Source organism: Elgaria multicarinata, chromosome 3 (genome assembly GCF_023053635.1).
Source record: "Elgaria multicarinata webbii isolate HBS135686 ecotype San Diego chromosome 3, rElgMul1.1.pri, whole genome shotgun sequence".
Lineage (NCBI taxonomy): Eukaryota > Metazoa > Chordata > Lepidosauria > Squamata > Anguidae > Elgaria > Elgaria multicarinata.
In genome coordinates this window covers 41,036,849-41,063,430 of record NC_086173.1, presented here as the reverse complement: position 1 = coordinate 41,063,430, position 26,582 = coordinate 41,036,849, and the positions used below count along the sequence as shown (strand labels likewise).

The following is a 26,582-nucleotide window of genomic DNA, read 5'->3' as shown; positions in this document are numbered from 1 at the left end:
CCCAGTTATCCCCGATTCTTTCCCTCAATGCAATCCTATGGGCGAAAAGCCAAACGCCGTTTGAGCCGCGCGGTTGACCCGATTTTCACAAAAATATAGCACGCGACCCAGACAACGCAGAGAGGTGAGAGTGGTCTCAAAATGACCCCCATCCATGACTCTCTGTGCACAAGAATTTTCAGAATGATAGCTTCAAAAACAACGTAGTTATGCGCGATTATTTGCCGCAATGCAATCCTATGGCGAAATGTTTTCAAGATGGCGACCGGAGCGCTCCGCCTGAATTCGGAGCTCCGAAAAATGGGCGCTTCTCTTCGCCTTGCTTCTAGGGGGTCCGCGGTCCGCTCCTACTCCGCCTCTGGGTAAGGCGGAGCAGGCCAATCCGCTACTGCTTCTACGCTCCTAATCGGAGCGGAGCACATCCCTAGTAAGTAATCTGCTGTCGAAGTGTGTAAATTTCCACACTTGCAATGGGATACATGGATGAAAAAAATAGTATGTTCAACAGCCTATGTACATTTGAAAAATGTGCTTGAAAAGATATGCACAAATATGTTTTAATCAATGGGAGAAGAACATGCACACTTTAAAGATGTGCGCTACTGATGGGTATATTTGAAAACATCTGCATGGATTTCATGGAAAAAGAGAAAAACAAAGCTCACATTCTGATACAGATTTGAATCGGAACAAGGTTCGAGATGGAATTTGGCGAACTTCAGTGACAATGAGTTCTGCTGTTTTGCACATCCCTAGTTCACAGGGGCCCTGAAGTGTCTCTCCTACCCACCACCCCCATGCCGGTAGGCCTCCCTCACCATGGTGAGCAGTAGATAGCCTGGCTCCTCTCTCGCACCCTTCCATTCTCCTTTCCTATTAAAGTTTGCTTTCAGAAGTCAGCCAGATGGGCTGAACCTCTATGGAAAGGACCGCAGGGAGGAAGAGGAAGCAGCAGATCCCAACCATAGATCAGTGAAAGGGCAGTGGGTGAGGGGTAGAGCACACACAATGCATGCAGCACATCTCAGGTTTGATCTCCAGAATCTCCAGGTAATGCTAGGAAAGAACCCTGCCTGAAAAACTTGAAAGCTGCTGCCAGTCAGTGTCAACAGAGTGGATTAGACAAACCTAGGTTCCTAAGTAATGGCATGAGTAACACAGGCAGGGAGGAGAAAAGGATGCTGGCAGCCACAGGCCATCAGCTGCCACATGATGCTTCTGGATACCAATAGGCCTGTAGCCAACATTAAATGTTTGGCCAACGGCTCAAGGCTTAACAAAACACGGAACTCACTTTTCTAGATAATCCAGCAGCTAATGTCTTAGTCGTCTTGTTTAAATGTTCTCCAAGTTCTAGAGCTTGAACTATTCTGAAATAAAAGTAGAAGGTACTATATTTGCAACTGATCTCATTTGCATGTCTATTGCAACAATAACAAAAAGAATACTACGATACTATTTCAAGGATAGCATCATTTCAGGGATGCTACTATAACACAGACCCGGTGTTTTAGTTTGTAACTACGTATATTTTCACCCAAAATGAAAAATCAAAACTGAAAATGACTAGATTTCAGTCCCGCCCAAACCCTGAGACATTCAGAAGACTCCTTAAACCATGGCTTTAACGATGGTTAAGAAGGCTTTTTACTTTTTTCACTATGGTTAAAGCCATAATTTAAGGAGTCTTCTGAACACAGTCTGGCTTTCTGGCTTAACCACCATGGTTAAAGCCATGGTTTAAGGTAGGCATGTGCTCCGCTCCGATTAGAAGCGTAGAAGCAGTAGCGAATTGGCCTGCTCCGCCTTGCCCAGAGGCGGAGTAGAAGCGGACCGCGGAACCCTAGAAGCAAGGCGAAGAGAAGCACCCATTTTTCGGAGCTCCTCTTTCAGACGGACCGCTCCGGTCGCCATCTTGAAACATTTCGCCCATAGGATTGCATTGTGGAAAACAATCGCGGATAACTACTGGGTTGTTTTTGAAGCTATCGTTCTGAAAATTCTTGTGCTCAGACAGTCGTGGATGGGGGTCATTTTGAGACTACTCTCACCTCTCTGCGTCGTGCGGGTCGCGTGCTAGAATTTGTTAAAAATCGGGTAAACAAACGGACAGCGCAGGTCAAACGGCGGTTTTCGCCCATAGGATTGCATTGCGGAAAAGAATTGGGGATAACTGGGTTGTTTTTTAAGCTATCGTTCTGAAAATTGTTGTGCTCAGAGAGTCATGGATGGGGGTCATTTTGAGACTAGTCTCACCTCTCTGCGTGGTGCAGGTTGCGCGCTAAAAATTTTTTAAAAATCAACGGGAAAAATACCTTTTTTAAAGGGCTGAGGGGCAGAGTCAGCTCCCGGTCATGATCACATGATCCCAAAGTTGGAGGAGGGGATAGGCAAAACGGGTAACTTGGGATTCTGGGAAACTTCTCTTTCTTAATCTGAACAGACTGTTCCCATTGTTTTTTAAAACAGTAGCCCCATCAAATGCACAAACACAACCTGAAATCATATACTAAGCCAATAATAAGAGAGCACTGCTACCCACCCTAACTTTGGAGAACAACTGAAAAGATGTGGTGCAAGGGGATGAGCTCCCCTAGGGCATCTCATTGTGGACGTGCCCTCACTCTCTCCTGTACTTGGAAGGCCATCAGAGCCTTCCAAAGAGAGTAACCCGGTGGAGCAATGCCTATCATGAGTCGAAGTGAGCGTTCTACTTCTCTTAGTGGTGGAGCAATGCCTATCATGAGTTGAAGTGAGCATTTACTCCTCAGAGCTGTTGGTGAAGCAATGGCTTTCATGAGCTGAACTGGCAGCTGCTTCCCCCTCCCCCGGGCACGTCCCCCTATTACTGGTAAAAGACAGATATAGCCTTTTTTAAAAAAGTTCTTCTTGTTGTTTATTCAGCAACACTGCTGCTTTTAATTCCACCCCTCCTTTATTTATTTATTTATTTATTTATTTATTTATTTATTTATTCCATTTTATATGCATTACTGGCTTATCCTTGGCTCACTTCCTTGTGCCCCCAGAAATGTCTGCTGCATGCCTGCCTGCCTTCCCTCCCTCCTCCCCTGCCCACCTCGCAGGGATGTTGTGTGTGTGGCTTTGACTCAGGGGAGAAGTCCTTCCTGCGCTCACTTGGAGTTTTAGAAGTTCCAAATTTTGCAGGTTTAAGCCCCGCCAAAAAACAGGGGATGATGGGACTGCCTTGAGTCTCGGCGTGCATATATATCCCTGGATAAGCTTTCATGGTGGTGAGTTTAAGGTTTTTTTTTAATGCGCAAATTGACGGAGCTATGGAAAGGGGTGTGAATGGGTGTTGGATTTTCATAAATTCCCCCAAAATCAGGGGATGATGGGACTGCTTTGAGTCTGGGCGTCCATGTGGACACATGGATAAGCTGCCCTGGTGCCGAGTTTGAGGTTTCTAACATGCAAATTGACGGAGCTATCCCAAGGGGTGTGAATGGGGTGCCCGATTTTCAAAAATTCGCCAAAAATCAGGGGATGATGGGATTGCCTTGAAACTTGGCGTGCGTGTGGACACATGGATAAGCTTTCATGGTGCCGAGTTTGAGGTTTCTAACGTGCAAATTGATGGAGCTATCCCAAGGGGTCTGAATGGGGTGCTTGGTTTTCATAAATTCCCCAAAAATCAGGGGATGATGGGATTGCCTTGAAACTTGGCGTGTGTGTGGACACGTGGATAAGCTTTCATGGTGCCGAGTTTGAGGTTTCTTTTTTTTTCTTTTTTCTTTTTTAATAATTTTATTTATTAAACTCCATTTAACAAAGCAGTTTTTAAAAAAGTTAAAAATATATATAAAAACTTACAAGTCAGACAGCGTTTCTAATAAATACACAAACACGATTTCTGTAGTTGCCGAACCGAGCTTGTTTCCTTCAATTTACTGTGGTCAGAGGAAGATCTGTTAAACCAGAGTTGGATGCCACATCTATACCATTGATGTAATTGAGAAAAGGAGACCGTATTTCATTGAATGGGTCATAGCTAAGTTGGCCCGACGAGACTCTGCGGTGGTAGGTTAATTTTTCAGAGCAGGCTATATCCCACACTTTCCCTTTCCATCCAGTGAGTGTAGGGCCCTTTGGATCCTTCCAGTGTTCGGCTATTTCTAAACGAGCTGCCGTAAGGAGGATAAATACCAATTCTTTATGGGTAAGGGAGGGGTTTAGAGCGTTGGGCAGGGACAGCAGCGCCAGGCTTGGTTCTGGGAAGATTATCTGATCAGTGGCCTTAGAAATTATATTGAAGATAGTTTCCCAGAACTGCTTCAGGGCCTTACACTCCCACCACATATGTAAGTAAAAGCCCTTTTCATCGCATCCTCTCCAACACAGTGGGGAGATTGAAGTCGTTGCATGCGAGAGTTGAATTGGAGTTATATACCATCTTAATATAACCTTGAGGGCTGACTCCTGTATGCGGGACGATATTGTTCGGAGGGGGGGATTTATCCAAATTTGTTTCCATTTTATATCTTCAATCTGTATATGTAGATCAGTTTCCCATATGCTCCTCAGAGCCAGGGAGAAGCCACCGCCCTTCTCAAGCAATAGGTCATAAATTGCTGAGGTCACGCCTTTATCTTTCCCTTTGGATCTCACACATAGATGCTCAAAGGGGGAGAGAGGGCAAAAATCCATCTCGCTACTGAATTTTTTGTTTAAGAATGTTCTGACTTGTGTCAGTTGGAGCCAAGAGGGATTGATCCCTTTTAGCTTGTCTTTTAGTTGACTATCGTTAATTATTAGGTCTTTGACTAAAAAGTCCCTCAAACGATAGATCCCCTTACTATCCCACCCAGCAAACTGGGCATATTTATCTTCATGTCTAAAAGATGGATGATCTAAAAAAGGTAGCATTGGAGACTCTGGGGGAGAGAGATAGGTTGACCATTTTTTCCATATTGCTAGAGTAAGGCGTGTGAATGGATTGGAGATTTGTTTGACGATGGTCCAGGAAGTTTTTAGGAAGGGGAGAGCTGGGATTGTGGGTTGTTGGGATATCGTTTCTATTTGTACCCAGGGAATACTAGTTTCACAGTTGATTATTTTGACTAGCTGCCTAAGCTGGAAGGCCTCAAAGTACATCAGTAATTTGGGCATTCCTAGGCCTCCTTTTGTGCGTTTCCTATATAACGTCCCCTTATTTATATGGGAACGTTTGCCGTGACTGACAAAGCGGTCTAGTGTAGCTTGCCATTTGGAGAAGGACTTAGGAGGGATATTTATAGGTAAGGCCTGATAAAGGAATAATATTTTGGGCAATAAAGACATTTTTATTGTGGCTATTCTGCCAAGATATGTGAGTTTTAGTTGGCTCCATTTAGTAAGGTCATGGAGGATCTGATTAGACAGTTTCCCAAAATTTCTTTTAAGCAGCTGCAGTGGGTCTTTTGTAATAGTCACTCCTAGGTAGCGAAACCCCCCATAACATGGTTTGAAGCCTGTTTGGACACACAGAGAATTTGTAGTCTCTAGGGGAGTGTTCAGTGTCATAAGAATTGATTTTTCTTTATTAATTTTGAGACCTGAGACTTTTTTAAAGTCTTCTAGCTCGCATAGTAGCTGAGATAGGCCTCTAGAAGCGTTGCTGAGCATAAGAAGCATGTCATCAGCATAAAGATTTATTTTATGTTCTGCTCCCTGGATGTATATGCCCTTTATATCTTTGTTGGTTCTTATTTTGGAGGCAAGACTTTCTATTATTATAGCAAAAAGGAGGGGGGATAATGGGCATCCCTGTTTGGTACCTCGAGAGAGTCGTATGGGACGAGAGTCAAGCCCGTTGACCCCTACTGAAGCGATGGAAGTAGAATAGAGCTGGTTTATGATATTCTTGAACTTAGAGCCGAAGGCCATGGCTTCTAAGAGTTCTTTTAGGAAGCACCACTCAACGCGATCAAAGGCTTTGAAAGCGTCAAGAGAGATAAGTGTTGCTGGTTGTTTGGTCGTGTGGCAATATTGAACTATATTAATGACTCTTCGTATTGAGTCAGCTGCACTGCGTCTTGGTATAAAACCAGTTTGATCTGGATTGATATAGGAAGCTATAAATGTGTTGAGTCTTGCAACCAAGACTGCTGTAAAAAGTTTGGCATCTACATTTATCAAGGCAATGGGTCTATAAGACTCCATTTTTATTGGATCTCTGCCTTGCTTGGGGACCACCACTATTTTAGAGATCTTCCAAGACTCTGGAATCTGACTACCCTCCTGGATTGCTACGAATAAACGGTGCAACCAGGGGATGAGTTGCTCTCTAAAAGCCATGTAGAATTCTGCACTAAAGCCGTCAGGACCGGGGCTTTTCCCCTTTTTTAAGTTTTTAATTGCTTCATTGATTTCTTCTACTGAGAAAGGGCTATCCAGGTAAGCCCTATGTTCTGTTGAAAGTTTATTAAGAGGTATCTGGTCTATATAAGATGCAATATCTGATGTAGTAGGTGCATCTGAGTTGTATAAGGAGGCATAGAATTTTGCAAATTCTTCTGTTATATCCTTTCTATCCGAGTATAGCTTGCCTGAGACTGAGCGGATTTCCTTGATCTGGGCCTTGTTTTTCTTTTTAGATAGCGCATGGGCCAAGAGCTTGGAAGACCGGTTGCCAAATTCATAGTAGGTGGCCCTGACCCTAGTGAGTTTGATGTGGATAGCTTCAGTCTCTAGTTGGTTAAACTCATGGTGTTTTAATTGAAGTTTATCATATATCTCTTGTTTAGGGGAGATCTTTAAATCTGACTCCAGTCTCTTTATTTCTTCTCTAAGACTCTTCCTCGTAGTGTCCCTGGCTTTACAAAGACGGCCCTGCTCACTCAGGCAATGTCCCCGGAGGGTCGCCTTCATTGCGTCCCATATTAAGTGAGGTCCAGCATCGATTATGTCGTTATCCATGAAATAATTGTTAATCGCTGTTTGCAAGTTGGATTTGGCCTTCGCGTCGGTTGCTAAAATTGGACGAAAGCGCCAAAATCTAGGCTTCTGTTTAAGCTGCCTTGCCAGGGCCATGGACACCATTGCATGATCAGATACCAATCTAGGGCCAATAGAGGTCTTGTAGATTAGATGGAATAGATCTTGAGATGTTAGAAAGTAGTCTATTCGTGAGAATGAATGATGTCTGCATGAAAGGAATGTAAACTCTTTGTCAGTAGGATGTTGCAGGCGCCAGACATCAACCAAACCCATATCATCAAGAAAATCCTGTATTCTTTGACCCTCCTTTGATCTAAATGCTGAAGGGGGGCATCTGTCTATAAAGTTGTCAAGACATAAGTTGAAGTCCCCACCTATTATCAGGTGTCCTTTCTTAAATATCAGGAGTTTTTTAAGAGTTTTTATTATGAAATCAGCTTGACCTCTGTTAGGGGCATAGATCGAGGCCATCGTAATGATGGTAGGCCCCCAGGAACCATTGGCAAAGATGAATCTGCCTTCTGCATCCACGAGTGTATCTAGAAATGCAATAGGACTATTTTTAGAAGTAAGAAGGGCAACTCCACAGGCCTTAGAGGTTCCTGGGGCTGTATGTTGGGTGCCTAGCCAGGAACCTTGTAGTATAGGGCCCGGGTTTATGCTTTTCTTTTGATGTGTTTCTTGCAGCATAATCAAATCTGGGTGTTCTTTTCGGAGTAGGGATTCTATGCGAGAGCGTTTAACCATTGTGCCCAGACCATTAACATTTAAACTAACCACTTTTAAATGTGGAACAATTGGATAGCTGGGTGGAGTACCATTAGATGGCCGTGATTGTATACAATTATCTCTTATTACTTTTTCTTTTTTGACAGGGTCCGGCAAGGAGAGTGTTAATTCAATCAAAGGCGGGTTTGTTGAAAGATTAGTACTGAGGTTAGGGCAGAGAGAGTTGGATTGCTTCTCTTCGAGTCACTCCAGCTCGACAATTTCGTTGATCTTGCCCTCTTTGTCCAGATATACAGACCCACCCCCTATCTTGAAGTTTGGATTCTGTCTATTGGTGGAGGTGAGCTTGGTTGCAGGGGTGATGTCTGGCTGGCCAATTTCATCCGGAGTGAGGGTTCTTCTTTGTAACCATTCATCAGCGGTTATAGCAGGCGCTGTTGAACCAGCGAAATTGTATTCTTTAGTTGGAGTTTGTTCCTCCTTTTTTTGGTCTGTTGTATTTGAGAGGTTATTTTCAATCTCTTGTATCTCATTTCCCGCATGCCTCTGCCTGGTGAGAACGAAACCATGTTTCTTGGGATGCTGCATATTGATGAGTGTGTTTCGTAGCTGGGTTAATTTTTTTATAATATCATCCTGGGAGTGGCATGGGAGTGCTGCAAAAGAGCTCATCAAGCTTTTTTCTTCTATAGTAGGAAATTCATCACAGTCTTTTTCAATGGTGCATGTAGTCTGTTGGTCTCTATTCCAAGAGTCCTTTGTTGGTGAAGTCTCTAAAATTATTAAAGTATCAGTTTTACAGTGCAAGGTATTTTGTGGATCCTTATAAAATAGAGGCACGATAGTCCTGTTATTAAAATATCTGCTGACAAAGATATTAAATTCCGCAAATTTTTGTTTTTCTCCATAGATTCTGCTGGTGGTATATTTGTTCGCAAAGGTGACAACTGCACGAGCACGATCCTGATTGTAATAAAGATATTCTATTTGAAGGATATTCTCTATTTTAATGGTCTGAGATATTGTTTCTGTTAATAACCTATTAAAGTGAGTTTTCCGTTGGAGCTGCGATAGCAATCCTCTAGGTTTAGGGAAATTTGAAAAAACTAACTTGGTACAGTCAAGGACTAAATTCCAGGTGGATGGAATTTGTTTACTTTGATTTTGTTGTCTTCGATTTTGCTTGAGAGGTGTTGGACAGCTAGGGGCTAGAACGAACTGCCAAGGGTCCTGAATTGTATTCAAGGAAGTTGTTAAGTCATAGGGCATGTTATTGAGGGGAGGTGCTTCTGGGTCTCCAGAGTCTGTATCTCCTGAGACTGTAATGTCAATGTTGTTTTGCTGGGTTGTTTCATTTTGCTTTTTAGATTTATGCCTTTTTTTGTGGTCTGTCATCAGGTCGGGTGTTTGAGAATCTATCAACTTAAAGAGTTTCTGATAGTTCATTTTATTGTTTCTGTTTTTGCTTCTATTTTGGAGAGAGGTTCTAGTGGTTTTAATGTTTTTACTCTTTTTTTGTAGCTTATTGTTAGAGCTACCTTTTTTCTTTTGTTTTGAAGTAGTATTGATCCTAGGTATAAGGTGTCCTATGGGATGTTCTGTGTTAATACCCTTATCACAGTGGTCCTTCCCAGAAGAGGTGAGGCTGGTTGACTTGGCTCTTGTATGAATTTTTACTAGTGTAGCCAATAGGGTATAAGACTCTGACAAAAAGTTCTTAATAGATTGCAAGTCTTCAATTATCTCTAGAGAGTGTTTGTTGGTTAGATCTAGGAATATCCTTAAATAATCCCCTTTAGAGATCTTGGAGAGTGTGTCATTGAGTGTTCCAATATCAGTATTACATTCTAGTGCAGGGTAGATTGGATTCACGACTGTTAAGTCAGGCTGATTAATTTTGCTCGTTGAGAGCTCAGTGGTAGAAGTTTCAGATGTCATTGAACAGGGATCCCTTGCTAACTGTTGATTGATGTCTGCTGTATCTCCATCATTACCAGCTGCAGCTGCAGCTTCAGCTTCAGCTAACTCAGTAGCTAGATCTATTGCAGGTTCCCAACTCCCATTGTTAATAAAAGTTTCAAATTTCCGCCAAGGGGAATCTATTGAGTGATCCTGATCCTGATCCTCAGCTGTTGGACTGTTGTGAGGCTGATTTCTATGAGGGAAGAAAGCTGAGATTTTTGTTTGTTTTTTTCTCTGGGGTAAATTGAACACAGGAGGTGTACTTATCCCCTGTTTTTTGCATTTACCTCTTGTAAGGACCATGTTCCAACCTAATAAGTCAATAAGCCAGCAATCCAATAAAGCAATTGATTGATGATATAGCTTCAATCCTGCCCCTCGATGTAAAGTGCAGGATACAAGATATAAGGATAAAAAGGTAAAAATTGTAAAAATTGAAGAGTAAAAGTTAGGGTTAAAAGTTAAAAAGGTAAAAAAAAAAAACCCTAAAAAAGATAGCCAAGATAGTGATAATAAAAACCTTCAATAGCCAAGGACTTTTGTTGAGTCCCATGTCTTGAACACTTCGCACGGTGCCACCGCTGCCTTTTTTTTGTTTGAAGACTTTCAGTTTGAGGTTTCTAACGTGCAAATTGATGGAGCTATCCCAAGGGGTCTGAATGGGGTGCTCGGTTTTCATAAATTCCCCAAAAATCAGGGGATGATGGGATTGCCTTGAAACTTGGCGTGCGTGTGTATACGTCCATGAGGTGTCATGGTGCCAAACATGAGGTTTCTAACTTTCACAGAAAAAAAGTTGTTTACTTTTTTAGCTTTCAATGCAACCCTATGGGGGGGGGAAACGGAGCTCCGATCCGGATCCGGAGCTCCGAGCGGAGCGGAGCGGAAATGGGCGAAGCGGGGGCGGGGCGAAGCGGCCCGATCTGAAAATGGCAGATCTGGAAGTGAAGCGGAGCAGGGGGTCCGTGCACACCCCTATTTTAAAGTAGGCAAGATGAAGCAGTTGGCAAAAGTTAAAAATTTGAACAGAACTCCCCCTTTTGCTTATTGGACATTGCCCTCTGCCCATGTGTTTTCCCAAGAGATCAATATCTGGATATGAGATAACAGATGTTGTGGTTTAATCAAGACCATTTGGGAATGTCTCCTTTTTCTTACCATGCAGAAAAATACTTTCAAACGAGTTGGGATAAATGACTTTCATTCAGCCTTATGACCTAAGGGGTGAATTAGGTATAGGTTGGCCATTCGTGTATTGCCAAAAATAGGGCGACCATATTTTGGAAACCAAAAAGGAGGACAACATGGTCGCCTCCCAAGCTAGCAGTTGGGTGATGAAGGCAATAGCAACCCTAGGTTATTTCTCACCAGACCTCGAGCACAACAGAATTGTTGAGCACTCGATGCAGCATAATAGTTTGAGAGCCAAAGCCAAGCCTCCGCTCTTTGCCATTCTTACTCCATAGGGTTTCCACATCTCTAAGTGGAGCTCACTTTTAAGTGTTTCAGTACACTGAAACAATATACAGTGCCTGTTCTGCTCTATTATTCACTCCCCCGCCCTCATTCTTCTCTCCTCCACACCTGCTAAAACTGTTGGCTAGTTTTAGCCAACAGGAAAGTGGAGGAGCATGGTGGGTGGCCCAATGATTGCATATTCTCCAGCTGTCTTGGAATATTTACAGAAACAGGAGTGGGGGTCTTTGCTTTGTGAACTGGCAACAGGCTCCCTAGGTCATGAACTGTTCATCCTTTATGTGGGACAGCTATAGGAATTATTACACTTACTTACACACACAGAGCTCTAAGAAGTCTCTTTCAAATAGTAGTTCACTTGCTGATTCCATCAAGGACTACGGGGGCCATGTGTCCTGCTTCACAGAGGACAGCGTTCTCTTTGAAGTTTGAAGATGTTGTCCAGTTTAAAGATAATTGACCATAAAAAGGGAGAGTTGCCCACCAGCAGTTAGCCCCTGGGCAGCAGAGTGAGAAGGTATAACTTCTCTTAGTGTGAGTTCTATGGGGCTTAATTCGAACAAATTTGCAAAGAGAATTTATATATAACTTTAACAAAATATGTCTTTAGTAAACATTCAAACACAGAAATATGCCACAATCTGTCCTTTGTGCAACAACAACAACAACAACACATGGATCTCTTGCTTGTATGTCGAGTACTCTGAGAGTCCCTTTTTGTAGACTTTTTCAACTTTTATTTCTCAGGGCAATCCCCAAGGAGTAACAAAGCAGTTCAGAGTATTAGCCCTGCGATAATATAATTAGTACAAATATCAATACAAAAAATGATTCCCCACCCCTTGAAATGCTACTGTACACAATTAACATTTGAATGTACCTTATACAAGGTGCTAAGGGCTTATAATGAAACAGAATTCACATAATATTCAGCTTTCAGCAGAACTGGCTCTCCTTCTCTCTGCTGCTTCTTCTCCAGCCCTCCCTCTGAGTGAGAGCCCCACCCAAGGGACCAAACCATCTACTCCATAGGAGTTACACAGACACACTGGCTGCTAGTCTTCTCCACTGTAGAGAGCTGTATTACCTTTTTGGGGGGTAAATTAATTATTTCTAATTAGCATTTATAGATCTAAATCAGCATATGCAAAAGTTAAGTAAATCTGTACTATGATTCTTCTTCTTCTTCATTTTTGGCAATGCCTATTTGGCTCCCCTATTAATAGGACTTAAGAGAATACTATTGCAAATCCGTTTTGTAATCAAATTCATAAATGCTAAACCAGAGATCAGCTTCAGGCAATCAAGTCAGAAATAAGCAATAACTGCCAAGTATACGCAATGTTCTGTAAGGTTGTTTTGGGATTACGACATTTGAGCTGGACACGTAGGGGAAATTCTTGGCAGTTTTAAAATAATATTAACTCTGGGTTTCCCATGGTTCAGTTTTACCCTTATTGCTGAAATGTTTTAAGAACAATATCAAGTGTTCAAACTTGTATACATTTAAATAGGTTGACCATACTAAAAAGAGGCCAGGGCTCCTATATCTTTAACAGTTGTGTAGAAAAGGGAATTTCAGCAAGTGTCCTTTGTATGCATGCAGCACCTGGTGAAATTCCCTCTTCATCACAACAGTTAAAGCTGCAGGAGTATAGCTAGAGAGAACAGATGCAAAAAAGGTCAGGGCTCAATTCATTGTCAATCCTCCAATGAGTCAAGTTAGTCTGATTGGGACTAGTTACATCAGTATTCCTCAACCTGGTGTCCCCCAGATACGATTCTATGAAACACAGGAGGTTTGCAAAAGAAAGGCAATGTGAGAGCCAGAGTGGTGTAGTGGCTGAAGTGTTGGGCTAGGAGATGGGAGATCTGGGTTCTAGTCCCCACTCGGCCATAGAAGCCCACTGGGTGACTTTGAGCCAGTCACAGTCTGTTATCTCAAACAACCTCACAGGGTTGTTGTGAGGATAAAATGGAGAGGAGGAGGATTACGTATGCTGCCTTGGGATCCTTGGGAGGCAAGGCAGATATAAATGGAAACAACAACAACAACCAATAATAGGAAATTCCTGAATTTGTAAAAGACAGCATGTCCGTCTAGAAAAAACGGCATGAGCGAGAAAGAGACAATAATAATACTAATGACAATTTGGCCAGATTTACACCAAGCAGGATAAAACACTTTGAAAACATTTTGAAAACAATATATGGAGTGTGTCCTGGGCCCCAACAGTTGTCAAAACTGTTATAAACCATTTTAAAGCAGGGGTGTAGATCCTGTCCATGATAATGATAAATCAGCTCTGTGGATGAGGCAGGGCAATTGCACAAGAAAAGCCTTGTCTTGCGGCTGTTTTCACGGCACTGGGTTGCTGCCACTTTGAGAAAAACCCTGGGCCTGCCCATGCCCTCTGAACGGGCTTCTGGCAACCAATCAGGGGCTGACATCTACCCAGAAACAGCTCCGTCTCAACGCTGGAGTGAGGTCAGATGGTGGAAGGGCCATAGTGCCAGCTCCAGCATAAAAAATTGGGGTAAATCCCTGACTTTTTTTACATGCACCATCGCGGGAAAGCCCTTCGCTGGCGGCTGCCCCGAATAATTGACGTAGCACCACCAATCACCACAGAGCTTTTAAAATGTATAGACAGGTGGCTAGAAGCCCCCAGCTATACCTGAGGAGAGGCAAGAAGAAAGTAACATGAAAATGCTTTCGTTAAGCAATCAGTTTTAGCTAGAAGTTCAGCAAAGAATTTAAAAATAACTACGTGAGAATGCCAATGTCCTTTCTTCTTCTGGACTATGATTTTTAATGTCTGCAGCAGCTCTTTCTGCCTGTCTTTATTCTTTCAATCCATTCATGAGCCAAACAAGCCACAGTATTTCATAACCACTTTTGGTGGTTTTGTTTTCCCAGTCTTTGCTTCCGTCCCAAATCTTACCCTGGGGACAGTTCAACAGATTTCTTTGTTTTGAATGTTTAACAAGTGTTCGTTCAGCTGGACTACTGAGGGAGAAGTATGCTCCAGAGTTTGGCAGAATAGGATGGTATATGATATATATGTCAATAGAGCAAGCAGCGAAATTTAAAATGAACCCTTTTAACACCACGGGAGGGCAGAGTTCACTGTATTTACCCCTGAAGTTTAAAAATATTCATTCTGAAAGACAGTATGAAAGCAATATCCATAGACCCAGACAGCACTACTTGTCTGATGAGATCTACAAGACTAAAGGAAAATGCAGGTGAAATACTAGACTGAGGCAACCTTCAAATTAAGATGTTTCAGAACTTTTTTTTTTTATTGTTCGCGGCCCTATTTTAGGGCATCCACTTCGGATGTTAGCAGCTACAAGTCAGCAGTGTGATGCAACTTGCCCTCAGGTCCATTGGCCTTCGATTTGGGTCAGCTGTCAGCCCCTATATTCTCTAGGTAAAAGAGACACCCAATATGATTAATTGGTTCCTTTCATCCAAATAGAAGTACCAGTGAAATACATTCCCTATGGTAGTGCAGAAACATGAACATTTGGAATTTTATATTTTAAAAAACAAATTAAGATTTAATACAGGAGGTGTTTTAACTTATAATTAATCACTCAGTTCTTTGTCTTACCCTGCCTGCTCTACCCCTTCTAACTTCCACTAACTAGATGTAGCTTATCAATCAATAGGGCCTATCCCTATGACTGTCTGATCTCCCCTTATATAAACTCAGGCTGTTTCTACACCTGCCTTTTTCCCCCAGGATCGTCCCTGGATCGTTCCTGTGTATCCAAATGCCACACAGGGGATCCCAGGAGCAGGCAGGGATGATCTCTCCATTATCCTGGGATAACCCTTAGGTGTAGAAAGGGCCTCAGTCTCCTCACACACAGACACAAGCTCCTCCCACCATTCACTCACTCTCTACCATACACTTAACCTTAACTTAGCTGGGTTTTGTCTAACAGAGCAAACACATATGTACATTAATACAGATACAATATGGCAAGCACTGTGATTCTGTCAAAGGCAGCACAGGCCCTGCACCCTTCATGATGTTGGCAGCCATAAGCATGGTGCCTTTAATAATTACTCAGCCGCTTGAGGTCATGTAGGCTGGGCTAGATCTGGCATTACCAAATCAATCAAAGCTTTGAATGAAAAAAGAAGCAACAAAGAGGTAGAGGTGACAAGAACTCCCAATTATTATGCCTTGATTGGACATTTTTCAGTGACTTTCAACACATTCAACACATTCCCAAGCCCCACTGAAGTTTTTTAAAAAAGAAGGAATTACTGCCCCACTGCCCATCCCTGGTATGGGTGGGTGAATTTAAAGTGGTGAGGGGGGGAAGACAAGAGAAGGCACTTTTTTTACTGCCATGCCATGAGATTTGTGCAAATCACTCTTGCATTTACTGCCCAGCCTTTAAATTTGCACAAAACTCTCTGATGGGTTTTGTTTTGAATGAATGGACAGAATGAATGGGGTGCCTGCACCAGGTGTGCTTATACCTGCCCAGCCCAATGGATACCCATTCACTCTGTTCTATGCAGCCACACCTTCTAAGTGGTTTTAAAACAACAACCCACTGTCAGGGACATTTGCACAAGTTCGCTGAAGCACAAACCGCAACAGTAATTGGTTACAAAAAGAAGCTTTGATGAGGGTGGGGCAGTCAATCCCTCCTATTTGTTGACTTCCTTGGAACTCAGGAATGAAATTGGAAAGGGCACCAACAATTGTCAATTCAAGGCTTAACAGTGAGAGGCTGAAACTGGCAAGTGAGAGTAAGGGCCCATCCACATGTCGTACTCAGGCCGCTTCCATCCGCCCCCAGTGCACCCTGAAAACGATCGTGTAACTTGCCTGTAAAAGAGACGAGGAAGAGGCATCCGTGCCGCCGCCGCCACCGCCCCCCACCTCCCTCCTTGCCAGCCGGGACGGAGAGCTCGGCAGAAGAAGGTGGGGTGGAGAGCTTCTTCCGCTCTCCACCCCGCCTTCTTCCACCGAGCTCTCTGTCCCGGCCGGCAAGGTGGGGGGCGGGGGCGCCGGCGCCGGCAAGGACACCTCTTCCTCGTCTCTTTTACAGGCAAGTTACACGATCGTTTTCGGGGTGCACTGGGGGCAGATGGAAGCGGCCTGAGTACGACGTGTGGAATCCCCCTAATTGTCTTCGCGTCCCGCCACTTTTGTGATCCTGTTTGGAGCAGTTACTTTTGGTGCTTCTGAACTGTGAAGATAACTTTTCAATCATTATTATTAATAAAGATTTATATCAAACTTACCCACACAGTCTAATGCAGTGGAACATCACACCAGGACTTGAGGGAAATAGCCCTCTACTGCTCGTTCTGTGCAGTGACAGGCCAGGCCAGTACCTTCAGATTCTTCAAGCCAGGGTTCAAAAATGTTGTGCCTGCCCTGTGAATTGGTCCAAGTTACTTGCAGAAAGATTTTCTCTTCTCCTGCTTCCCAACTGGAAGAACAAAGCTGCCTCTGAGCATGGAAGCTTAATTTACTCACATAGCCAATACCCCCTGAAAGACCTCTTTCCCATTTGAAGCCATCTGAATTAGTGGCCATCATATCATCTTCTGGCAGTAAATTCTAGATGTATTTATCTGGGCGGTTCATTGTGTAGTGCCTGCAGATGTACCCCTTGCTGGCTGTCTTTGACCTACTGCCCATCCATTTCACTGGGGACCGACCTATGTTGGGTTCTAACATTATGACAGGAGAAAAGTATCAATCTACATTTTTTTTTATAAAACTCTAAATTCCAGCACTGATTTTAAAAAAATAAGCTTTGGCTGGTACTGTAACAAGTCTGGGCAGGTTCATGTTTCCTTGGGGAACTCAACCTGGTGGTCCCTACTTCCCCCAGGACCACCGCATTGAGGCTGGGTATACCTGCTCCTAAACACAAGGAATCTACCCACCTCCCTGTGCTGGTAGTACCTTGTTTGATTCACTCACTTTTTAACAAGCAGCTGCAAAATCTTCTTGCCTGCTATATATTCTTTTATCTTCTGCAATATATGAAAATAACTAGTCAATGTTTGGAAATACGCATGCCAAAACCAGAAACGAACTAACATGTGAAATAGTAAAGGAGCCTTCAGTTCTCTGACACCAATGGTGATAAAATGAAAGTTGAGAATCAGAAGTGAATGAACTTTTAGAAACTAATTGTGTTTAAAGAAAGAAGCACCAGACAGTAATATTCAAGGATATATGATTTATTCTTGAAATGACATGACATGAGGTTCAATATGATTAATTTTGTCCACATTTAGTTCTGCCCATATTGTGGGTGATGATAATAAAGCACAAAACAATTCAACACTATTTAACAAAATATCCATATTTACTGATCATTTTTAATACTGTGAGGCTGGAAGCAGGCGCTTTACAGAGGGTTTGAAGCAATTTGAAAGAGGGGTCTCTGGGTTGAGAGGCAGCTGCTTCAGGCAGCTGATTTTGGGGGTCATGAAAGGTCAGCAAATTGTTAGTTCTTTAATGGATTAGCATTGCAGTTTTACTGCCAAAGAAGGGATTGCCCATTTAAGGTAAATAACTTGATGGGCTTCAGGTGCGATGCACCTTGACTTGGAGAAGAGACACCATTTGCTGCTCTGCCTCAGGGAAGATTATCCTGAGCTGAACCTTGTTGTCTACACAAATCCCAATGTCACTTTTGGTGAACAAGTTTTGCAGACATTTTTTATGGCAGCTTCTGTTCTGACTAATGACAACTGAATGGAGAGGAGACTATTGAGAGCAAATTCCTCTTTCTCTTTTAAAAATATAGTTTTGCAGATATATGTTAAGTATTAGTATTTGCCAGTTTGAAAAATGGGGAGTGGGAGAAGGAACAGATGCTTCATACACTGGGGATGAGCTACCGACCCATCTCTTAAGACTGGGGATATTTGTAATTATTTGCATAATAACAAAAATTATTTGAGTAAACTAAGGCACTTAACACTTTTCAAATGTATACCAACAGTACTATTTTTAAGTGCTGAGCTTTACAGAATACATGTTAAAGTATGTATTCTGCCCACCTGAATGTCAGTCTTTTTTTGAAAAACATGATAAAGCAGAAAAAGCAATCCCACTCCCCACGGGCTCATCATTTCCAGAAATTTTACACCTCCGCATATGACTAATATTGGTGTTACCCACAGAGACCTGTTAGTATACAGAGGACTATATAAACTGCAATATCCTTTCCCCAAGAGGCTTCCAGCCTAAGGACCAAACTAGACAAGACGTAATGCAGAGACAGTGGGTTGTGTGCTTTAAGTCCTTCTTAAGTTGAAGAGATCAGCACTTCTGTAAACAATGACATTTCAACTAAGCTATTAACAAATTAGAGATCAGCCTCATGCAGATGTTTTCATTCAAAAGTTGTGCCTAGAGCCGTCTCAAAATACTCTCGTTCTTGCTGTCTGCAAAGTTCTAAGAACACCTAATGGATACAATAAAAACATAGTTTCTTCAGCCATGTGAGTTTCTTCAGCCATTTAAGACCTTCTAAACTACAGTATGCTGGGTTTCTGTTTTGTTTTGTTGTAATTTTGTCCCCCACCATTTTGCCTTTGGTTTCACTCCCTTTACCTTCAGTCTCCCCAAAACCTCTGGAATGAGGCCCCTGAGAGCTTATCTGAAATTGAATGCAGCCCTTGGGCTGAAAGGGGTTCCCCATCCCTGGGCTTTAATGACCCACCACCACAAAGTTATTTCCTGAGCCTGGCAGAGGAGAATGTCACCAGCACCTTGAAAAGTGTTCATATACCCAGTTCCCAGTTTGGTGGCAGGACCCCACAATTCTGAATGCAGACATCCAGAATGGAGGTGTGTGTTGTGCGCGGGGTATAGGAACATGCACTTAGTTCCCAATCTAGCAGAAGATGAACATGTGAAAACTACATTGTGTTGTATATGGTTTTCATCCATGCATATTAAAACTTCCATTTGGGGCTATAGTAGTTTTTCCCAATGCAAATGCCACCATTTCTTTATATTTTAAAAGTGCATTACCTGTTCCAAAGTGTTCAAAGAAAAGCTATACTCCTCAAAGTTGAAGCTTCGTTTAGCTGTAAGGACAAAAAAAATGACAATTCTGTTCTGTGGACTTTGGGATAATGCTCAACATCAGGGGTGCAACATCAGGCCTTCACGCTTCGCCCATAGGATGTACTTTGTCTCCACTGCCCCCAGATGTCTACATGTGAGTGTAATGTTGGAAGAAGGCACATGTAAAATCCAGCATGCATCTACCCATTCCTTTATGTACTGGATGTTGCATATATAAACCCTCTTCACATGCTACACCTTTATCTGGATGTCCAGAGATGCGGGAGGCAGAGAAGGCCCTTCTAGTGAGTGGGAACATGTGACCATTTCCCCTTGCCGTGCACAGAGGGAAGGGGACAGTGTCATCCAAACTGGGCCTTAAGTATCTTCATTTAAATGTATGTTGCATAGTATATTCACTTCGAACATACCTTCCTCTAGCATGGAGAAGGCTCTTGACAAAGGCAGTGCATCTTCCATTGGGATCTTGTAGACCAACAAAGTGGATATCCTAAGAGGAGGAAAAACAACAACCCATCTGCATATATAGCTTTGATCCAAAGGAGTATGGGCAGAGAAACCAGGTTGGCAGGGAAGGGAAGCAGGCAGGTTGAATTCAGCATGCACATGCATGTACACATGCACACACCTCTTTTTCTCCTGAACAGCAATACTTGAGCTTTTTAACAAGGTTCCATGCATACAGCATTGCCTGTTGGGTTAGGGAGAGAACCCTATTCATGGTTCATCATCCAGCCTGGGGTACATACCCAGATGCCAGGTGCATTGGGGCATAAGAGTTTGTCACCAAAACTAACAACTCCCGCTTACTATGCAGTAGTACTGAGTATTAATAATTGGGACCTAGACCACCAGCCTTCCCCAATCTGGTATCCTCCAGATGGTTTGGACAACTTGGGGTACAATTTCTTGTATCTCCCAGCCAGCATTGCTGAGACAGTTCAGTGAAGGAAGGAGCACATAGGCATTTGCTCTTCATCTTGTTAATCCAATTCAACCCCTAATGCTCAAATAAAACACAATACAAACCAAACATGAATATCATCTAAGATAACTAAAATATAATCCAAAGAATTCTGTAAATGAATTGTGAAAAATGTTTTCAGTTACCTTTCTTGACGTGCCGCCTGTGGGAACATCTGGAGAATCTGAGTATTCAGAAGCTCCCCTTGCTCAACTCCCTTTACTTTTATTTGCAGCAAATAGTTTTTGCCAAATTTGCTTTTCAGATACTGAATGGATCCAAGGCACCTGCAGGTGGGAAGGATCAACATACAACATAAGGTCACAAAATGAAATTAATGCAGATGTTTCATTATCTTATCTTGCCCACTACTGTGGGCTTTCACTAGCTGATCTGACACACTGTATTCCTGATGTACGGTACTTTATAAGTTTTCACAGTCCATTAGAGACCATTAAGTTGGCTGATCAATCTTTACCTGATTATTATTTATTTATTTTCATTGGATTTGTACCCTGCCTTTTAACCAAGTAAAATGGCACTCAAGGTGACGTACAATCATAAATAAATCTGGATGAAAACAATAATAAAACAAAGGCATTAAAACACAACAATAACAGAATAAAAACATTGTCCAACCCAAAAGACCTGCTTACCCAAAGGCTTACATAAAAAGGTCTTTGCCTTCCACCTGAACGTCAGCAAAGAGGGAGCAAACCTAGCCTCCCTCAACAAGGAGTTCCACAGAGGTGTCACTGAGAAGGCACTCTCACACGGCAGCACCAAATGTGGTATCAAAAGAAAGGCTTCTCCCAAATACCTTAAGGCAATCTCGTAAGGTAGACGGTTGTCTTTCAGGCAGCCTGATCCCAAGCCATATAAGGCTTTATAAATCATAACCAGCACTTTGAATTCTGCCTTAAAACAGTCTGGTAGCCTGTAAAGCTCTTGTAACAAGGTAGCCACGTGCTCCCTGTAAGTGGCCCTGCTCAACAATCAGGCTGCAGCACTCTAGACCACCTGAAGTTTCTTTACAGTTTTCGAAGGGAAGCCCATGTGGAATGCATCCAAGTGAGATGTAACTAAGGCATGCGTGACAGTGGCCAGATCAGACATCTTTAGGAACAAGCAACTTGGCGCACTATCCTCAGATGCGCAAACACACACCTGGCCATTGCTGAAACCTCGGTATCCAGGTTCAGCACCATGTCTAGGAGTATAATCTTCAGGGGGATTGTATCCCCACCCAGCACAGGTTGAATTCCTATTCCCTGATCTGCCTTTTGACAAAACAGGAACACCTCTGTCTTGTCTGGATTAAGCTTCAATTTCTTTGTCCTCAGTCAGTCCATTACTGGCATCAGACACCGATTAAGAACCAGAACAGCTTCCTTAGATGTCGATGGGAAGGAGAGATAGAGTTGAATGTCATCAGCATACTGGTAACACCAAAGCGCAAAACTCCAAGGAACTTTCCCCGTTGCCTAAATGGGGCCTTTACAAAGGTCTCCATTGTGGGGCCTTTAGAAATTTTGCATTTCCCCCATTGCATAAATAGCAGCCATATAAGCACTATTTAAGCAAGAGTACAGGCGCAAACACTCCATTCATACCTTTACTCTTGTGTAAATGGGGCCTTTACAGCCACCATTTATGCAATGTGGGGAAATACATCATTTCCAGAGCCTCCATTGTTGCATCAGAAAAAGGCAGATGGGCTTGCAATGTCATCAGATGCTCACCAAGCCTGAAAGAAGCTCATATGATGCCATGAGCAGGCATCGTATGATTCCTGTGGCACCCCGGCTGTGGAACGAGCTCCCCAGAGAGGTCCGCCTGGCGCCTACACTGTATTCTTTTCATCGCCAGCTGAAGACCTTTTTATTTTCTCAGTATTTTAACACCTAAATTTAAACTTTGCTGTTTTAATTCTGTATTTTAATTCTATATCAATTTCTGCTGTGTGGTTTTATCCTGGTTGTGCTTTTTATATTGTATTTTGTATTTGGGTTTTTTAGATTGTTGGATGTTTCATTATATTCTTAATGTTTTTAATTTTTGTGAACCGCCCAGAAAGCTTCGGCTATTGGACGGTATAAAAATGTAATAAATAAATAAATAAATAAATAATAGACAGCAGCAGTGGAGGGGCAAGCATCCGATGAATCCGATATGGGTGAGTCTGTCCATCCCTACCTGGGCTGTACAACTTGAAAAGTATTAATTGTAACTGGGAAAGCAGAGGCCAAAGTTGCATCCACTGGACCTGCATCAACTTTGGCATCCAAGCCAACTTGGATATGATCAATTTTAACTGCAAAGTGTCATGCAAATTGGTCACACTGAGCTATTGTGTGGTCCATCTTTTCTCCTTGGGGGCCAGAGTTTTATATAAATATAATATATAGATATAAACAGATATAAATATACAGATGTAGATTAAAAACAACAAACCCATTGACCAACATTCTTTTTTAAGCTATTGAAAGAAGAATGTGAAGAATCCTTTGCCTCATTGGTGCATTGTCTATTCATGGTATGCTAGTATGGTGAAAAATGAAATACATGCTGAAGCCCACCTGAGCTGCCCAGACACCATGATGGCTACTCGGTCACACATTGCCTCAGCTTCTTCCATGTGGTGAGTTGTCAAAATGGCTCCTTGCTCCTTGTCCTTCAGAACTGCGTGAATTGCATTCCTGCAGTCAACACAAGATTTATTACAATACGAAAGTGTGGAACCAAACAATCTGACCCTTTCTGAGAATTTTCTTTGCCCAGTGGCGGAAGAATGGGATCCTCCATTTCAAACTCCAAATCAACTCAGTAAAGAAGAGGCAAAGGGAATGAAGAGTTACCAATAGAAAAGAGCTTATAAAGGCTGGGAGGGAGGGAGGGAGGGAGAGAGAGAGAGAGAGAGAGAGAGATGCCAAAGAACTGAAGCAACAAGGCAGGGAACAGCATGAAAAAGTCCATGGAACGAACAAGGATGGGGAAATTGGGTAGGACTTCTTAACCTGCACTTGTAGCTCATGGAAAAGAGCAAGAAGAGGTTCATCTCCTCAAGCCCCAGAATTTGTATTTGTTCAGCTGGGTCTTGATCGACGGATTACTCCAGAAGGATCCACAGCAGCGAGCACCATCAGTAGACGACTTTGCTTTTGCTTTTTTGCTTTGTTTACAATTTGTTGAAAATTTAAAATGCCTCTTTTATGCAATAGTTTATTGTAGAGTTAAAAACAACAACACTTGGTTAAAAGCACCCTTTTTTCTTTTCTCCTCCAAACCCTCATTTTTCTGTTTCTGTGTCTAGGTTGCTTACAGATTAAGAAGGGTCTGCTTTGTGTTGTCTTCTTCTTCTTCTTCTTCTTCTTCTTCTTCTTCTTCTTCTTCTTCTTCACCACCCGCACAGTGTCATGGGAGTCCATCTGATATGGACTTAACTGTGTTACTCTAGGCCAATTATTACCATTATTATTATTATTATTATCATCATCATCCCATCACCTACCCACTGGTTTGCAGGAATGTTATTATAGTTAATGTGCTTCAGTTTTCCATGTTACTAAGGGTTTCTGACATAGATTCAACAGACTGTTTTATTATGTTTTCCACCTTTGTAGGTGTGATCTCAGATAGCTCAGAAAAGCCCAGCTTTAGTTTATGGAGCAGACAAAATTAAGAAATTTGGGGAAATTTGGGCAAGCCTCCCATTCGATCACTGCTTGATTTGTGAACTGGAATTGGGAATGAGGAAAAAAAGTGAGCAGGGATGGCCATCGCAGGGATATCTTGTTTGCTTTTGGTTTGGCATCCCCAACGCAGCACACAGTTGTGAGCTGAACAGTGGGTTAGTTCCCAAAATTCAGGAACCTTGCTGTTTTTTTTTTAAAAAAATAATCAGTGAGACGAAATTGCAGGGATAAATATTTACGGAAAGTGCTTGGAGAGAAATGAGGAATTTAGGACTGAAACAGCAGGGGTTGGAGTTTGGGTTTCTGTTACAAGTGTTAATTTTAAAACAATCCAGTTCTATTATATGGTTAATATATGGGTCACTCACCAGACCTGGTGCCTTCCTTTGGGATCCATTCCTGTGGTTGGTTCATCTAATAGCATCACAGTAGGATTACCCAGCATGCTCAGGCCAAAGCATAACTAAATTGAAGGAAAATGAATTCTATCTTTGAGAGGAAATTATATAACTTGTTTAAACGTCACCTTGGATATTTTATAGAGATAAACGACATAAAAATGAAAAATAAATAAGTGAAAGTCAAAAATAAATACTATTTGCAGGGTACTCTTGGACAAAACCTGCATCTCTGGGAAGACCTGCCCAGGTGAAGAAACCCAGAGAAGTCTCTACCAATATGTGAGTAAGAAGAAACTAAAATATATCAATGTTCAGCAAAGTGCATAAGCCAACAATCAATTTTTCCAAGGTTTTTACATTTTTTATTCCGTCTTCCCTCCAAGGAGTTTAGGATGGTAAATAAGGCTACTGTACAATAATCCTGTGAAGCAGTTATGGTTGAGAAAAAACAACTTGTCCAAAGCCATCCAAGAAATGTTATGGCTAAGCATGGATTTACGTTTTGGGTCCCAGCATTCCAACCCCTTCTAAGGGAAATTATTGTAGTTAATAACACTTACGAGCATAGCTGGAAATTTGTAACCCAAATCAGGAATGTACAAACCTTGGTAACATCACAACATCATACTGGCTCCCTAATGACATTTAAATACTGATGAGACTTTTTCATGTCTCCACACTGTAGATTATTATTACAATTGTATAACTTTGCATTTGTGTATAACTCTCTTGTTATCTGCTATGATTGCTTGTGTTATTATATCCTTGAATTTTTGTTCCTGTTATAAAACTTCTGTTTGTTATAACTGTTCACCCCTTCTTTGATTGCTTTTTCTTATACTATAGTAGTTGTGTGCCTTGTGCACCTTTTGGTTGTATCTTGTTTATATCAACTACTGCCTTCTCTATTTATGCACACATCAAGACTTAACAAAACATAGAGCTTACTTTTCGAGATAATCCAGCAGCTAATGTCTTAGTGGGCTTTTTTAAATGCTCTCCAAGTTCTAGAGCTTGAACTATTCTGAAAGTAAAGTAGAAAGTGTCATATTGGATATTTTCTGCAACTAATCTCATATATGTGCCAATTGAACACACACACACACACACACAAACACAAACACAAACACAAACACACACACACAGAACATTACACACACACACAGTATTACAGGGATGCTTCTATTATACTGGATGAATATGCACCACATCTTGTGTTTGATTGTGTAAGATCTTCTATTTATTGTCCACCACCCCAAAAAACTCCAAATCACAACTGTAAATTACTAGCTTTGACTACCTCCACACTCTAAGATATGAATTGTATAATGAAAGCAGGATCTTTTGCAGCCCATACCGATTGATAGCAATAGGAGCAGCATATTTCTGTATCCCTTTCACATCTGCATAAATCTCCAGATGTTCTTTCACGGTCAGGTTGGACCAGAGGGCGTTCTCCTGAGGACAGTAGCCAAGAAATCCAACAGTGTTTTCTTCGGTTGCTGCTGCATCAACCCCTTTTACCAGCTTCTGTTTAAAATATTCAGCATCATGACTTAGTTAAAATTTTGTTCAATGTCAGTGCAACTCTTTAAATATCAAAGTCTTCTCAAGGATGATATGTGATCAACGAAAGGTTGATTTCAAAACACATTAATAATATTAGAGAATCTGGAAGACCTCCATTCAGCCCTAGTAAGAGAGGTGGGACACAAGCATAACACCTTGACAATGCAGAACCAGATGACAGACAGGACAGAAATTTGGGGCTCATTCAGAAGTGTTGGACCTTCTGGGAAAGCAAAAGAACCAAACTAGACATGGTGTGAAATGCATGTAATATGTCTGACTTTTGTTCTTTAAATAGCAGCCATGGAGGGGATGAGGCAGTTGGGATCAGGATGGCTGCAACTGTGATGAAAATCCATCCACCCGCAACACACACACACACACACACACACACACACACACACACATATACACAAAACTACTACTACTACTAGCTCCAGAAGAACAGTTTCTATTGGGGCTAATCAGAGCTGGTGGCAAGAGAAGGCACCTGCTGTGGGTTCACACCGCAGTAGGTGCCCACTGACAAGAGCACTCTGGAGTTCCTCCTCCTCTTTGATGGGATTATATGGGATTATACAGTATTAAAAAGGCAGTTAGCAGAAAAACAAAACAAAAAAAAACAGAACAGCTTGAACGTTTACAAGCTGACATGCACACAAGGCTAATAAAAAAAGAAACCCGCAATGAAGGAGGTCAGAGAGAGAAGTGGGGGAGAGCGAGCAATCAGGAAATGAATGAGAGGAACAGG

At 42.1% G+C, this 26,582-nt stretch overlaps 1 protein-coding gene across 2 annotated transcripts in view; it reads right to left on the bottom strand.

Moving 5' to 3' along the window:
* The window catches only part of LOC134394519 (ABC-type organic anion transporter ABCA8-like), a 110,533-nt gene that overhangs the window by 26,673 nt on the left and 57,278 nt on the right, over window positions 1–26,582 (bottom strand). The window contains exons 32-39 of one of the 2 annotated variants that reach the window (XM_063120050.1): window positions 25,620–25,792; window positions 25,211–25,286; window positions 24,230–24,324; window positions 22,746–22,865; window positions 20,313–20,453; window positions 19,613–19,692; window positions 19,146–19,201; window positions 17,331–18,573 (exon numbers count right to left, since the gene is read on the bottom strand). In XM_063120050.1, the coding sequence (XP_062976120.1) occupies window positions 18,502–18,573; window positions 19,146–19,201; window positions 19,613–19,692; window positions 20,313–20,453; window positions 22,746–22,865; window positions 24,230–24,324; window positions 25,211–25,286; window positions 25,620–25,792 (813 nt within the window). In that variant the 3' untranslated portion in view covers window positions 17,331–18,501. Of the gene's footprint in view, window positions 1–17,330; window positions 18,574–19,145; window positions 19,202–19,612; window positions 19,693–20,312; window positions 20,454–22,745; window positions 22,866–24,229; window positions 24,325–25,210; window positions 25,287–25,619; window positions 25,793–26,582 lie in introns of those variants that run through there. The other variant, XM_063120049.1, reaches the window with a different exon arrangement.